The sequence below is a fragment of the Helianthus annuus genome, chromosome 4, assembly GCF_002127325.2.
Source record: "Helianthus annuus cultivar XRQ/B chromosome 4, HanXRQr2.0-SUNRISE, whole genome shotgun sequence".
NCBI classification, from domain to species: Eukaryota; Viridiplantae; Streptophyta; class Magnoliopsida; order Asterales; family Asteraceae; genus Helianthus; species Helianthus annuus.
In genome coordinates, this window is record NC_035436.2 from 186,134,230 (window position 1) to 186,149,574 (window position 15,345).

At 33.3% G+C, this 15,345-nt stretch overlaps 2 protein-coding genes across 3 annotated transcripts; both read left to right on the plus strand.

Moving 5' to 3' along the window:
* The first annotated feature begins 3,438 nt into the window (after positions 1 to 3,438).
* Positions 3,439 to 7,882, plus strand: LOC110937525 (CDPK-related kinase 3). Of its 2 annotated transcripts, XM_022179954.2 has the most exons (11): positions 3,439 to 4,155; positions 5,126 to 5,256; positions 5,438 to 5,479; positions 5,564 to 5,672; positions 5,794 to 5,872; positions 5,962 to 6,258; positions 6,382 to 6,491; positions 7,059 to 7,166; positions 7,246 to 7,308; positions 7,383 to 7,550; positions 7,631 to 7,882. In XM_022179954.2, the coding sequence occupies exons 1-11, from the start codon at positions 3,646 to 3,648 to the stop codon at positions 7,760 to 7,762; spliced, it is 1,749 nt and encodes a 582-aa protein (XP_022035646.1). In that variant the 5' UTR covers positions 3,439 to 3,645; the 3' UTR covers positions 7,763 to 7,882. The 2 variants fall into 2 exon arrangements, with proteins under 2 accessions (XP_022035646.1, XP_022035648.1); XM_022179956.2 differs by lacking the exon at positions 5,438 to 5,479 and having other exon boundaries at positions 7,631 to 7,857.
* A 6,061-nt stretch (positions 7,883 to 13,943) lies between these two features.
* LOC110937524 (homeobox-leucine zipper protein ATHB-7) lies at positions 13,944 to 14,841 on the plus strand. The gene is made up of 2 exons (XM_022179953.2): positions 13,944 to 14,341; positions 14,422 to 14,841. The coding sequence occupies exons 1-2, from the start codon at positions 14,000 to 14,002 to the stop codon at positions 14,659 to 14,661; spliced, it is 582 nt and encodes a 193-aa protein (XP_022035645.1). The 5' UTR covers positions 13,944 to 13,999; the 3' UTR covers positions 14,662 to 14,841.
* Positions 14,842 to 15,345: the final 504 nt, after the last annotated feature.

The following is a 15,345-nucleotide window of genomic DNA, read 5'->3' on the forward strand; positions in this document are numbered from 1 at the left end:
AAACCAACCTACCTACAATATTTTAAAAACAATAACAACATCAAAACACTCAAGCCCTAATTGCAAATAACATCTTCAGACATTCAAGCCCTAATTCGGTTCTCACAGATTCAACGTAATCTTACTCAAAATCCATTAAATCCTACTTATAACCATACCATTGTACAATAATTCCAATAAGTAAACCACTTTCATAACAAAAACATTCAATCACTACTTCCGATTGGTGTTATTACTTCATTCAGTAAAGAAACGGAACATGCAACTAGTGTTTGAAACAACTAAAGAAGAAGTTCTTTCGTTCTGTACCTTTGATTGATGAAGATGAAATTTTTCCGGCGATTAACAACCTACCGCCGCCGATGATACCCTTTCTCCCGTCGCCGCTTGTGAATAGAGAGACATAACGGTGGATATTTCCTTGTAAAGGAAGGATGACATTATTTTAGGAAGTAAAAAATATCACGGGATTTCAACTTGTTTATGGAAAGAATCTTGAAATTTTTTTAAATAGATTAATTAACCTAATTACAATTTTACCCTTTTGATTTTAATAAAACAATAAAAATTAACATATTAATTACAATTATGCCACTAAATTAATTATCAAGATCATATTAATCAACGGTTCAGATATGTTCACGCAGAGGAGGTTGTTCACGCTAGAACCTCACCCTATATATATATATGGGGAGGGGCTCATGCGAGAACCACCCTTATTGTGAGAACCTTGAGAACCAATGTGAACACAACCTAAAATAGCTAAAAAAACCTAACCCCCACCCCCCCCCCCAAAGCTAAATGCTAAAAACTAAAACCCCCAAAAAACCTAAAAAAAACCTAACCCCCCCCCAAAAAAAAAAAAAAAAAAAAAAAAAAAAAACCTAAACCCCCCTCCCCCACCCCCCCTCCCAAGCTAAAATGCTAAAAACTAAACCCCCAAAAAACCTAAAAAAATCTAAAAAATAATCTACTTTTTTTTAATATTTTTTATGCTCAAATCGCTACTTTTAGTGGCCAAAAAAAATTTTTTTTTTTAATTTTTTTTAAAAAAAAAAAAATTTTTTTTGGCTTCGAAAAGTAGCGATTTTTATATAAAAAATATTAAAAAAAATTGTGTGATTTTTAGCTATTTTTAGGCATTTTTGATTGTGTTCACATTGGTTCTCGTGGTTTCTCGCAATAAGAGGTGGTTCTCGCATGATCTTCTCCCTACATATATATATATATATATATATATATATATATATATAAATCCTGGATGTTTGTATAAATAAGGGCCTGCTAAAAGACCCAAAGTTTTTTTAACTAAGTGCCTGTTTAAAAGTTTAAAAAAACGGCCCAATTAACAAGCCCACGTGACTAGTCTAAACAAAAATAAGAGCCTGCTAGATCAGGGAAAGGAAACAAAACATCGCACTGTCGCAGGCAATATAATATATCAAACAGGGAATTGGGACGAAGGAAACTAGAAACAAAACGTCGATCATATGTTTTTGTCGTTTTGATTTCATATGTTTTTGATGTCATACGTTTTTGATTTCATAATATATTAATATGTCTGATTCTGATTTCATATACTATAAAACTTCATGTGATTGTATGAATGTTTTTGGTTAATATTTAGAAATTATGCCTCCCGTTCCTAAATACAAACACCTATCCGGCCATAAAAAACGTAAGAAGAGGAAGCTAGAGGAAGAGAAAAGAAAGGTGGACGAAGTAAAACAAAACCGAATACACAAGTTTTTTTTCAAAGGAAACTCAAAATTCTAGTTCTAACTTGAGTGACTATAATGTGGGTGAAGAAGATGTGAACGTAGATGAAGAACCACACTGTTCGCTTAGCAAGTAGGTGCGATAATTTGATCATTTTTGCTACACTATTTTTGTTAATTTTTTTATCTATTTCATAACCATTATCATAGTATTATGGGTTTTTAGTATTTATGTATTTGATTGAATGATTGATGAGTTTATATTATATGAAGATTTGCGAATAGGGCCCAAATTTTTTATCTCGAACAGGGCCAATTTTTTTTTTTTTTTTTTTTTTGTGATTTTCGGAGACGGCCCTGGTTTGCCGGCAACGGCCCCGACTTAAAAAATAACCAGTGGAGGTCCCACATTTTCACATATTGTAAATCAATGGACCTTTGCTAACACAGCCTCATTTCTTTTTGTCCTCTTCTCCTTTTCTGTTATCAAAGGTCCATTGGTTTACAATATGTGAAAAGGTGGGACTATCACTAGTTATTTTTTAAATTGGGGCCGTTACCGGCCAACGACTAATAGTTTGGAAGAATTATTATATTTTTGAAAATGCACCCAATTACTTTCGATAAAGATTCACTATAACACTTTGTTAGATAACATACAAACATTTTTATTTGTTTCCCATATACTTTTTTTAGATTTGCGAATTGCCTATTTGTTTTGATTTTCTTTTCTGTCTAACTCATTTTTAATAGATTGGTATTGTGTCCACCTACAAAACGATTATGTATTCGCCACTGGATAGTAAACCATTAAATCACTCTATGCCTTATATTTTGTACACATTATATAACTAACTATAAACACAATTCTATTATACAAACATATATAATACACGGGTCTATAACATAGTATAATATATACTATTTCCTATAATCTATACTATATGTTAGTTTTTTAAACCATTTTGTGAATTGTGATTGTCTGTCTTGTTTTCTATTATCGTCGTTTATAAATCGCCACTATTTAAACATGAGCGTCTTTTAGTTAGCATGATGAAACTCATATTATTAAATTTCTATTATATTTTTCAGAAATAAAAAGTTATGGTATTTTATCCAATTCAATTAAATCATATGCAAGCCCAGAATAATGTTATTTGTTCAACAATATATGAATAACAGGCCCATACTGAGGCACTGGGCCATCATCATTGACCCAAAAATAAGAAATGTTTTTTTTTTTTTTTTTTTTTTTTTTTTTGAAGCCAAAGCCCAATACGCTTCAACCAAAATTTAACTAACCGAAACTGAATTTGCCTTTAAGGCAACATTGGATCATTTTTTTTTGTTTCGGGTTTTAATCAGATTCCTCCTCTATTATGCATGTTCCAAAAGCCCAAGATCCTCTTTCGCTCTCGGATTATTGACCTATGTGACAAGTAGTCGGCATCCTTCGAAGGGGAAACATATTGGATGGCCCGTTGATAATCAACGAGTTATACACGTGCTTAAAAAACTAAAGAGAAATGCCATGTTGTTTAAGGTGACTTTGAGAGTTTGAAAAGCCATTTGATACTTACATGGTGGGCTTTAACTCTATGACCTTGAGAAGTGGTTGCAGGTATTGAAAAGCAGCATTATTAGGAATTAAAAAACTGATATAAATAACAATTTTAAACTTAAAATACGTTACAAGCAACACATATCATTCATACACTTGTCAACTACACTTGTCAACTACAACAACATCTTTACCGATCAAGAATCAGAACACAAATCATCAAACATCAAAATCCATTCTTTCACTTCACATCTTGTCAGACAATCTCTGTCACTGTTCTCAATCTAATCTAATCTTTACCTTTTTTCCTTTTGTTTTTTTCGTATGTTTTGACTTTTGTTTTTCCCCGATCATCACCACTCACACATGGGCCAGTGCCACGGCAAAACCACCACCGGAAAACAACAACAACAACAACAATATTATTATCATCCACAGTCTCCACTCTCTTCATCCGCTACCAACGGCGTCATCCCCTCCGTTAAAAACACTCCAGCTAGATCATCCGCTAGCCCATGGTCCACTCCCTACCCTCACGGCCTCTCACCCTCACCGTCACCGTCACCGTTAACTCCCGGTCGTCGGTTTTTTAAACGACCGTTTCCCCCTCCGTCACCGGCTAAACACATCAAGGCCTCAATCGCTAGACGATTTGGGCATGCAAAGCCCGGCCCAATTCCGGAAAACGGCGCCGTTTTAGAGCCTGAATTACAGTTTCTGGATAAGAATTTCGGTTACAATAAGAATTTTGGGGTGACGTATGAATTAGGTAAGGAGATTGGACGAGGGCATTTTGGTCATACTTGTTATGCTAGGGGTAAAAAAGGGGTTGTTAAGGATCATGCTCTTGCTGTCAAAGTTATCTCCAAACTCAAGGTGTTTTGTTTTTTTGTTGAATCTTTAGTTGTTAACAGCAATTTTAAACATGTTGTTGACTTTAATTCAAACTTGCTGTATTATTGGCATTGTTAATGTTAATTGTAGCAATTATTACATAAGAAAGCCTGAAATTAGTTTTAAAATATTTTATTTATGTTTATTATTTTGGTTTTTAGTACTAGATGATATAATTATTGTAATATATATATATAGTAGCAAAAATGTATTTCTTGCTGGTATATAATCTTTGTCAAGTGGTCCCAATTTTTGTTTTCTTGCTGGAAGATAACCCTCTTCAATAGTGTGCCCTTCAAATGTTCTCTTTAGTGCGGTGGGGTACCCTCTTAACGATTAATCGGATTTGAATTTTATGTGTTATACTTCAAACTTATATATGTGTGTGTGTATATATATACAGTTTTTTTCAAAGTTTTATATATAATTTTTCGAAGTTCTTAGTCGGATTGGATTAATAAGTATAACTTTTCAAATACTCCAAAGATTTTGACCGACTTTTGACTGAAATTTGATCGATTTTGACTGCCTTTGACTGATTACCGATTTTAGGTCCGACTAGGTGAAATTTAATCAGTAAACTTCTGATTAGGAATCAGCGATTAATCCTGATTTTTACAACACTGATTTGCCATTGGTCCTTTCTTTGATTCAAGTACGTGTTCAATATCTAGATTTGAGATAAATGGCATAATTGAGTATGGATGCAAGCTTAACTGTGGTACAAAGTACAAACATATAAAATATAGTTTGTAGGTCATTGTTATGTAGGTCTACGGTTTTAACTATCTGTATAAAGACTATAATCTACATAAATGGTATCGCGATATTACTTGCTTTTTTATGTAAATCCTTCTATACGTAGTTACGATTTTGGCACTATGCTACCTTATTTTACATGCATCAAGTAACAGAATTGTTTTATAAAATGTTTAATGTGATATTATTACAGATGACAACTGCAATTGCTATTGAGGATGTGCGTAAAGAAGTAACGATATTACGAGCTCTTTCTGGTCATAAACACTTAATCCACTTTTATGATGCATGTGAAGATGCAGATAATGTTTATATAGTTATGGAGTACGTCTCTCGTATCCTAAACGTTTTTTGGATTCTCAAGATAACACAACTTTGTCTGCTTTCATTTTAGTTTTATCTACATAATTTAACAGATTTTTATTATATAATTGTCAACCAGGATTTATTCTGTTTGTTTAAGTTGTTTTTTTTTTTTTTTTTTTTTTTTTTGTTGAATAAATAGATTGTGCGAAGGTGGGGAATTACTTGATCGAATACTGTCTAGGTAGAGAGGAAATCATTTTAACAACTTTTTTTTTTTTGTTAAATTAATCTACTTTTCTCACAAAATATTTGTTTATGAATGCAGAGGTGGAAGATACACCGAAGCAGATGCGAAATCAATAATCGTTCAGATACTAAGCGTTGTTGCTTTTTGCCACCTACAAGGCGTTATGCACCGTGACCTAAAGCCCGAGGTTATAAACGCATCCTTTTTGAGAAACTACATTTTTTTTATTTCAAACCAATTAAGTTTCAAGATCTAATTATCCGTCATTTACAATCTTTATCGATCTTCTGTTATATTACTTGTCTCAGAACTTCCTTTTCACGTCCAAAAATGACGATTCCGATATAAAGCTTATTGATTTTGGTCTTTCTGATTTCATGAGGCCAGGTAGGTATTACAAACCACATTTAAACAAGATGAAGGATAATATCATTATCTATTTATCATCGTTATTGTTATTTTCGTTTATATTGTAGAAGAAAGGCTTGATGATATAGTTGGAAGTGCATATTACGTTGCACCAGAAGTGCTGCATAGATCATATAGTCTGGAAGCAGATGTATGGAGTATCGGTGTTATTTCGTATATTTTACTATGTGGGAGCAGACCGTTTTGGGCTAGAACCGAGTCAGGAATATTCCGTGAGGTTTTGGGAACAGACCCTAATTTTGATGATATTCCGTGGCCTTCAGTTTCACCAGAAGCCAAAGATTTTGTTAAAAGGCTCTTAAATAAGGACTATAGAAAAAGAATGAGTGCTGCTCAAGCTCTTAGTAAGTTTGGTTCCTTAAAAAATCATATATTTTTGCAAATGCCGGTTTTTTCTTAAGGATTATCTTTGGATAATATTTTTTTATTAGAAGTAAGTTTAATGATAATGACATGTGTGATAATAGCTCATCCATGGCTGTCAAGTGAAAGTCATCCAATTCCTTTAGATATATTGATTTATAATTTGGTGAAATCATATCTTCACGCTTCGCCACTCAAACGTGCTGCACTTAAGGTATCGTATTTTTTCGTCTGTTTATTTACATGTAGGGCTGTAAACGAACCAAACGTTCAGCAAACAGTTCATGAACCGTTCGGCGGGGAGTTCGTTTGTGTTCGTTCATTTATGTTTGTGAACGTTCGGTAACGTGTTCGTGAACGTTCGATTGTGTTCGTTTACGATCGATTGTGTTCGATAGTTCATTAGTATTTCTAGTTTTTATATATTATTTAAATTCTTCAAAATTCTGACAAATAATATATTTAATAAGTGCTATTGTATTATATATTTTGTTCATTAACGCTTGTTTGTGTTCGTTTGTGTTCATGAACGTTCGTTGCCTAAATCAACAAACAAACACGAATACATTCATTTCCTTAATAAACGAACATGAACATAAAATCTCATTTGATAAGTGTTCATGAACAGTTTGTGAACACATATATTTCTTAACAAACGAACACGAACAAGGTCTTGTTCGTGTTCGACCTTGTTCGTGTTCGATCGGTTCGTTTGTAGCCTTATTTACATGATCAAATCCTGTGGTTTAAGGTAACACTATTGTTTCGGTGATAATCACAGGCGCTATCAAAAGCTTTGACAGAGAATGAATTGGTTTATCTACGAGCCCAGTTTACGCTTTTAGAACCAAACAAAGACGGACGTGTGTCTCTTGACAACTTCAGAACGGTTAGCTTTTACTTTAATTATGTTTCTTCTTATTTTCTTTGAATAGACACTAATCTTAGTGTTGATAATTCATTTGTAGGCTCTCATGCGTAACGCTACAGACGCTATGAAGGAATCTAGAGTTCCCGATATTCTAAATTCAGTAAGGAACAAAGTTTTGTTTTATGTAACCTTAAAAACAAACATCATATGTAACAAGTGCTTATGTTTTTGTAGATGACACCCTTATCTTATAGGAAGATGGATTTTCAAGAATTTTGTGCAGCAGCCATTAGCACATATCAACTGGAAGCCCTTGAAACATGGGAGCAAATCGGGTCAGCCGCTTTTGATTACTTCGAACATGAGGGTAACCGCTTGGTTTCTGTTGAGGAACTCGCTCAGGTATATAATCTTTTATTGTTACTACATTACTATTGTTATCACGTTTGAAGTTGTGATGGATAGATATTGATGTCACTTAGGAGTTTAACTTGGGTCCGGCCGCACATTCGCTTGTTAAGGATTGGATTAGAAACGATGGTAAATTGAGTTTGCTTGGTTATACCAGATTTTTGCATGGTGTCACCATTCGGAGCTCCAACACAAGACATTAATTAATATTTTCATTTTTCATTTTTTTTTCTTTGTATATTGAAAGAAAGTTCATTCTTGCTTTACCATATTTTGTGATTGATTATGGTTGATGAGAGGGAGGAAACTTGTGGTAGAAGAAATGAATATAGCAGAGACAAAATCACAAATGGGTAACCTCAAAAAGTTTTTTTTTTTTTTTTTTTTTTTTTTTTTTTTTTTTTGTAATTTAGGTGTACAAGAGAGATTTTCTATTTTCATGCTAAATATTTTGGATTAGAGTAAATTACACCTATATTAATGTGGTTTGTGGTATTCTTGAAAGCAGACAGTGTTATTAGAGTCTAAGTTTGTGACACTTTAAGTTTAGATATCAAATTTACAGGCTTCAAACCATATAAACCATTTCTATAATTTAGTGTTTGGATTTACTTTGGAATATTAATTTACTAGCTTAGAACCCCGTGTATAACACGGGTTAAATAAATGTAATTTTATATATTAAATAATAAAAACTTATATCTTTATGAACCTTGTATATTGTACGGGTTAAATAAATGTAATTTTATATATCAAATAATAAAAAAATATATCTTTAAAAACCATGTGTATTACACAGATTAAATAAAGAGTAAACTTCCGTTTTGCTCCCTGTGGTTTGGTAGTTTTAACACTTTTGCCCCAAACCTTTAAAAATAGACATTTTACTCCCTGATCTATGTAACTTATTTCTATTTCACTCCTTGCCCCTAACGCCATCTATTTCCAACGTTAAAACATTGTCACATGCCCCTCACATGAGGGGCAATTCTGTCTTTTCACATCCAACCTAAAGAGTTATTGTATTATAATATTTAATAATACTTGTATAACACAAACAATCAAACACACACTCTTTCTTCTCTCTACATGCTCCATAACCAGACATTTACCACCACCAGCCTTACCATCAACAACCTCACCACCAACAGCCACCATCCGCCACCATCACCTACTGACCATCCGCCACCATCACCTACGGACCACCCGACACCACCATAATCAATTGACATCAGCAACCACCAACCGACATCAGCAACCATCACCGTATAAACTATATAAACCCACTGACATCAGCAATCAGCCAACCACCACAAAAAAATTGGGCAAAATCAGCCTACCACCACTGTCACCGCCCCATATTAGAAACCCTTTAAGTAGATCTGATTCGTCTTGCCACCACCACTCATCCCTAAACCCTAGCCGTTCTCGTCAGACCATTCAGATCTGAGCACAAAACATAAACCCTAGTCGCCGCCCTTTTTTCTTCAAATACTAAACCCCCATCGTCACCACGTGATTTGCAGGTGGTGGTTTGATTGCAGGTGGTTCGATTTTCAGGTGGAGGTTTGATTTGCAGGTGTTGCGGGGATAGTGGTGGTGGTGGTATCCCTTTGTTTCGCTAAGTTTTGTGGTGGTGGTGACGTTCAGCGGCAGGCGGTGGTAGCTGCCAGAGCTGGCGGTGTAAAGTGGTGATGGTAGCAAAAGACGGTGGAGTATATGCTAGTTTGACAGATGGGTTAAGTGTGAGAATGAAGAAGCCTGTAGCGGCGGTGCAAGATACCCGACCCGGATCCAAACCCATCTCGAATAAACCCAATCAAAGGTAGGTGATGACGGTTTTTCAGTGTCGGTGCCTGGCGGAGGTAGAGTCTTGAACCAGTTTTGCCGGTTTTTTCAATGTTGGTGCGGCCGACGGAGGAGGTAGGTGATGACGGCTGGATTGGAGTTGCGGTGGTGACGGTTGGATTTGGGGTTGTGGTTGCAGTCGGACTTGGGGTTTTGGGATTTTGGGATTTGGGGTTGCGAAGGGGTTCGTTTTTTAGGTGAGGTGATGGTGTTTGATAGTGGTGGTGGTAGTGGTGTTTGATGGTGCTGGTGATGACTGGTGGTTGTTACAAAAAGGGAGAAGGAGAGAGATACAGAGTGAGAGTGGAGTGATGAAGTTAAAGAATGTTTTTTAATGATTATAATTATAAACAATTGAATTCTTTTTCTAAAGTTACTAAAACACCCTTCTCATTATATGTAAAATTACCAAATTGCCCTTATTTTTAACAAACATTTTGGATGGTGTTAAGGGTAGGGAGTGAAATAGAGATAGGTTACATAGATCAGGGAGTAAAATGTCCATTTTTAAAGGTTTGGGGCAAAAGCGTTAAAACCACCAAACCACAGGGAGCAAAACAAAAGTTTACTCTTAAATAAATGTAATTTTGTATACTAAATACTAAAAACGTCGTATCTTTAAAAAAACCCGTGTATAATCGGGTTGAATAAATCTACCAAATAATAAAAAATTACATCCTTAAAACCCCCGTATATTACACATGTTAAATAGAAATAAAAAAGAGTTATATCTTTAAAAACCATGTGTATTACACAGATTATATAAATGTATTTTTCTATATTAAATACTAAAAACGTCGTATCTTTAAAAAACCCGTGTATAGTCGGGTTGAAAAATCTACCAAATAATAAAAAAAATTATATCATAAATAAATGTAATTTTCTATATTAAATACTAAAAACGTCGTATCTTTAAAAAACCCGTGTATAGTCGGGTTGAAAAATCTACCAAATAATAAAAAAAAATTATATCCTTAAAAACTCCGCGTTTTACTCGAGTTGAATAAACATAATTTTGTATACCAAATAATAAAAAAAGTTATTTTTTTAATAAATTAGGATAACATTTAAGATTAATTCATTATTTATATATTTAATATAAGATAAGTATATAAGAGAGGTATTTGTTTTAAAAATATATTAAATTAACAATTTAGATTTGAGGATAATATTTTATTAAAGTATGATAAGATTTAATATTAATTTATTATTTATTTATTTAGATAAATATAAATTTGAGGATAACTTCAATGAATATGACACGTGTCCAAAAGTTGGTTTCTTTTATTATAATAGTTAGATTAGATGTCTGAAACAATTTGTGTATCTTTTAAAATTTCTACAAACCGAAAATGTGGGTCTATTTTTCCATTTAATGGGTTAATGTCATCAAATATACTTTTAATTATGTATAAAAAGCATTTAAATTTTAGTAAATTAAAGTCTCTAGATCTATGCATTCATAATATATGTATATGTGACTTAAAACACCTTACCATTTACTCTTCTTGCACCATTAAGTTAGGTTATGTAATAGTTAAAACCAACATGATTATAAAAAAAAATCAAACGTTTTTAAATTTGGACAACATCAACTTCCTAAGCATTTGTCTCCACTCTTGTGAGTAGAAAATGTTAAAACAAATCTGGGAAATTATCAGGGGCGGATGTATATAGGAACAAGGGGTAGCCTCCACTACCGCTTGGTCGGAAAATTTTTGACGTTTTTAGTGTAAATTTTGGAAAAATTTGACCTTTTTCGATTTCGTTACCGCCTATTTATAAAACGTTACCGCTTGATCGGAATCCTAGATCCGCCACTGGAAATTATACTCAAATCACCATAACATGTGAATCAATAAAAATCGAAATTTATTCTTACTCGTCTAAATTATATAAAATGAATTGGTTACTGCTTAAGTGCATTTTGAGAATAAGAAAATAATAATTCTATTAAGGTTAGTTGTAATTTATAAATGATAATCTATAAACACTTTCCTTGATGATGCCTGGTTTGACCCTTTAAAACAAACACTTATTAAACACCTTTCTAATTACTATATAATGTAAAGATGTAATTAAAATCTCCTTTTCAAATATTAAATTGGGAAATAGTGATGGTGACAAGTCAAGAATAAGGAGGTGGCAAACACATAGTGGGTTTCAATGCCTTCATTTAAAATCCTACACATGTCCTCATGGTCCTCAATAATCAATATTAGTACCTTCATGCAAATATTATACTTAATTAGTTATTAATACTCTATATTGTAGTCTCTAACATATTTATATCGATCAAAAACTGGAAGAAACAAAATAAAATACACATACGTTAAGCGGTAAAACCATTCTTAGTTTGAGATAAATCTTCTTCATCTCCTCACGTTAAGAGCGTGTTAAGTTACCCGTGTGTTATTTAAAATTGACTCCTTAAAAAATTTGATCACGTTAACAGCGTCAAGTAAGCTCGAATTCAAAGTCAAGCCTAAACAGAAGTTCGTTAAACAAAAACATTGTTTAAAAATATGTTGTATAAATTAAAGTATTGCATAGAAAAGTTAAATAAATAATGTTTTTAGAATAAAACATTTACATATTTTAGTTATTTTACCTAGTTACAACATTTAAAATTAAAAAATGTGATGTACAAACCATTAAAGCATATTGTGCACAAGTTAATAATGCACAAAAGTTTAATAAAAAAAAAAAAGAAAAAAAGAAAAATATCATCAGGCCCATCATTTCGCACACATATTTAGTCCTTGAGGACAGGCTAGATGAGACGAACACATGGGCTCCATGGCATGCCCTTGGAAAAATCTATAAATCTTAGCCACGGGTTGGTAAAAGCGCGACACAATGCTAATAGTCTAATAATTCTATAAATTTTTGTTCATCATAACAATACATACGTTATATATAAAAATCATTTGATGTGTATATAGTTATGATAAAAATAGCTAGATATTATATTGTTATATATATATAAATCATTGCATGTGTATATAGTTATGATAAAAATAACTAGATATCATATTGTATTACATTATGTATCATACAACTATACTTATAAACACATATTATCAAATAATAATCTCTTTGAGTCTAACCAAGTTATTGCTTGAAACGCTTTATACAACCCGAGTTTGAGCTTTTGATATTAATTAAGCTTCAAACAAGTTTAAGCTCCGTTAAGTTAGCAAATTCTGAGTCGAGCTTAGTCCTTCTCACCTCTATTTTAAATAGATAGAAAATACATAGAAATTATTATATAGATGGAGGTGTTTGTGTTTAATTATAAGGTCTTGCGTAGTGGGGCGCGGCCAAGGGCCATAGCGCCGCTATGGCGCCGCCCACACCGCCCCCACCGGCGCTATGAACAAAAAAAAGGGATGCAGCGCTATATCCATGGCGCCGCTATGGATGTTCTTTTCAAAAATGGACCAATCAAATTCAGTTAAGGTTTTTATAATTAATTAATAAAATTGAAAATTAATATTTAGGTAATGATGGGTAGGGGCTTTATGACTACGGGCTCTAGTGATATAACGCCCCATAAAGCCCCCGTGTGACGTGGCACGACACGTGTCGCATAACGCCCCACAAGGGGCTTTATGACTACGGATGGCCTAATAGTAAGCATAAAGTTAAAAGGTATGAAAAAGACTGATGGACTAATCACATTCCAACAAGCCTCCACCACTCTCCCCTATTTTATTTTTTTCACTTTACTCTTTGGTTTGCTTGCCAATTTTTCATTGGATACCCTTCCAACATTTCATTAAATTAAAGTTTACAACAATATTCGTACCTATTACACATCACCTCCAAACGTTTAAAAAATGTGTAACGCACGCTAACTTTTATTTAGTGACTTATAATTATTTTATAATTGATTGAAGTTACGTAAATCTTGATTGATCGTAACCTTGTCGCCTGGTCGTTCAAAGAACATCACACAACGGCCCTAGGTGGCCTAAAACGCTACAGGTGGTCCTCAAAGAGACTAAGGATTAACTCGCAATTGTTTCGCGCTAAACCTTTAATTTCCTTATACACAAAACATAACAAAAAAGCTACTGAAGTTTCTTTATATATTTACCGTCCGATACATAATCATATTTAAGTATAGAACTTTCATCATCATCATCATCATACTAGAAGCAGTCTCTCTATTCCTACGGGGTAGAGATAAGGTTGTTTACATCTTACCCTCCTCAGAACTTTGAGGAATAGCAAAGCTAAGTATAGAACTTTGAGAGTCACATAAATAGTTACATATATCTTTTAGATGTGAATTATAAGACGTTTATCTAGTGACATAACGCACTATTTTTTTTTTCTTTTATAATATATATGCAAACAAAATGTACAAGTGTCCTTATGGTTTTGGTTTTATACTTTTTAAACTTTGTTTCTATTAACTTAAGTGCCTTAAGTCTTCAAATATTGTTTGATATATCAATATGTTTAATCTAACAAATAACTTTGAGACCCCACCATCCTTTTTAATTTGGGGCATAAATAAGACACCAAGAGAGACATCTACAAGACTACAACCCCCTCTTGGTCACATCCTTCTAAAATCATACATGTTAGACATGGGATCAGACCCATATTCAGAATGCAGTTTCACTGCCTTCTTCAACAACAAGAACAACAACAAAATACAAAGGCGGTTCACCAACCAACAGATCGAATCACTCGAGACCATTTTCCAGACCGAATCCAAACTCGAACCTCGTAAGAAGTTGCAGCTAGCTAAAGATCTTGGACTACAACCGCGGCAGGTAGCAATTTGGTTTCAAAATAAGCGAGCTCGATGGCGATCAAAGCAATTAGAAAAAGACTACAACATACTAAAAGCTAGTTTTGATTCGCTTTCTTCGCGATACGACCTCCTCAATAGAGAGCATCAGTCATTAACCCACCAGGTATCTTTAAACATCTTCATATACCATTAATTTAAACATCTTTTTTTTCTAATATTTTCATTGATATATTAATCAAACAGGTGAATAAGCTACGTGAAGGGATTGAGAAGAAAGCAAAAAGCTGTAGCACAGGGGAAACTTCAAACAATTCAATGGAAGAGAAGGTGTCTGATGCTGACAGCAACATGAAACAAGAATATATTGAAGATGAGAAAATGAATAATAATAATAATAATAATATGGGTTTTGTGGAGAATTGCAAAAATGTGGAGTGTTGGGATGATTTGGAGTGTGATCAATGGTGGGACCTTTGGTCTTAAATTATATGGAGTTTCTTGATATGTAAATCATTTTATGTACAATAAGGATGGATCATGGATGATAATCTATTATGATGATGATTCTTAGGTTAAGCCTTGAGGGGATGTCATAATTACTTACATATACATTTAGTAAATATAAGATCATGTTGGATATTAACCAACTAACTTTCTTTGATTCATCTTTAAATCTTGATTTTTCTCTTTTCCCTTTTTAAGTAATTTAGGGTGTGTTTGTTATAAGGATTCCAAATTGAAAGTGTGAGTGTGAAAGTGTTACAACACCAAGGAGTCCTTCCAAATATAAAAGGTTTTTAAAAAGACAAAATGATGAAAATAAAATTTTATATAATATCTATTACATGCATATAGTTTAATAGGGAAACATAAAAAAAACATTTTTAACAATACGTAAATCGAATAATCAGGGTTTTAGATAGAAGCTAGGGTCTAATGTAGGGTCAAACTTGGTTTAGGAATACAACCAGGCCGTCACAAGTTACAACCTTTGGTCTCATCACAACCAGGGACGATAGGTTCTCCATGTAACCGAACTGGTATTGTTTAGAAATGTAAAGCAAGAATGAGAGTAAATTAAAGAGGGAAAGTATATGTGTGAGTATTCAATATTTTTGATCTCGGTAAATTAGGGCTTACAATGTCTAGACATTTGTCAGCAACCAT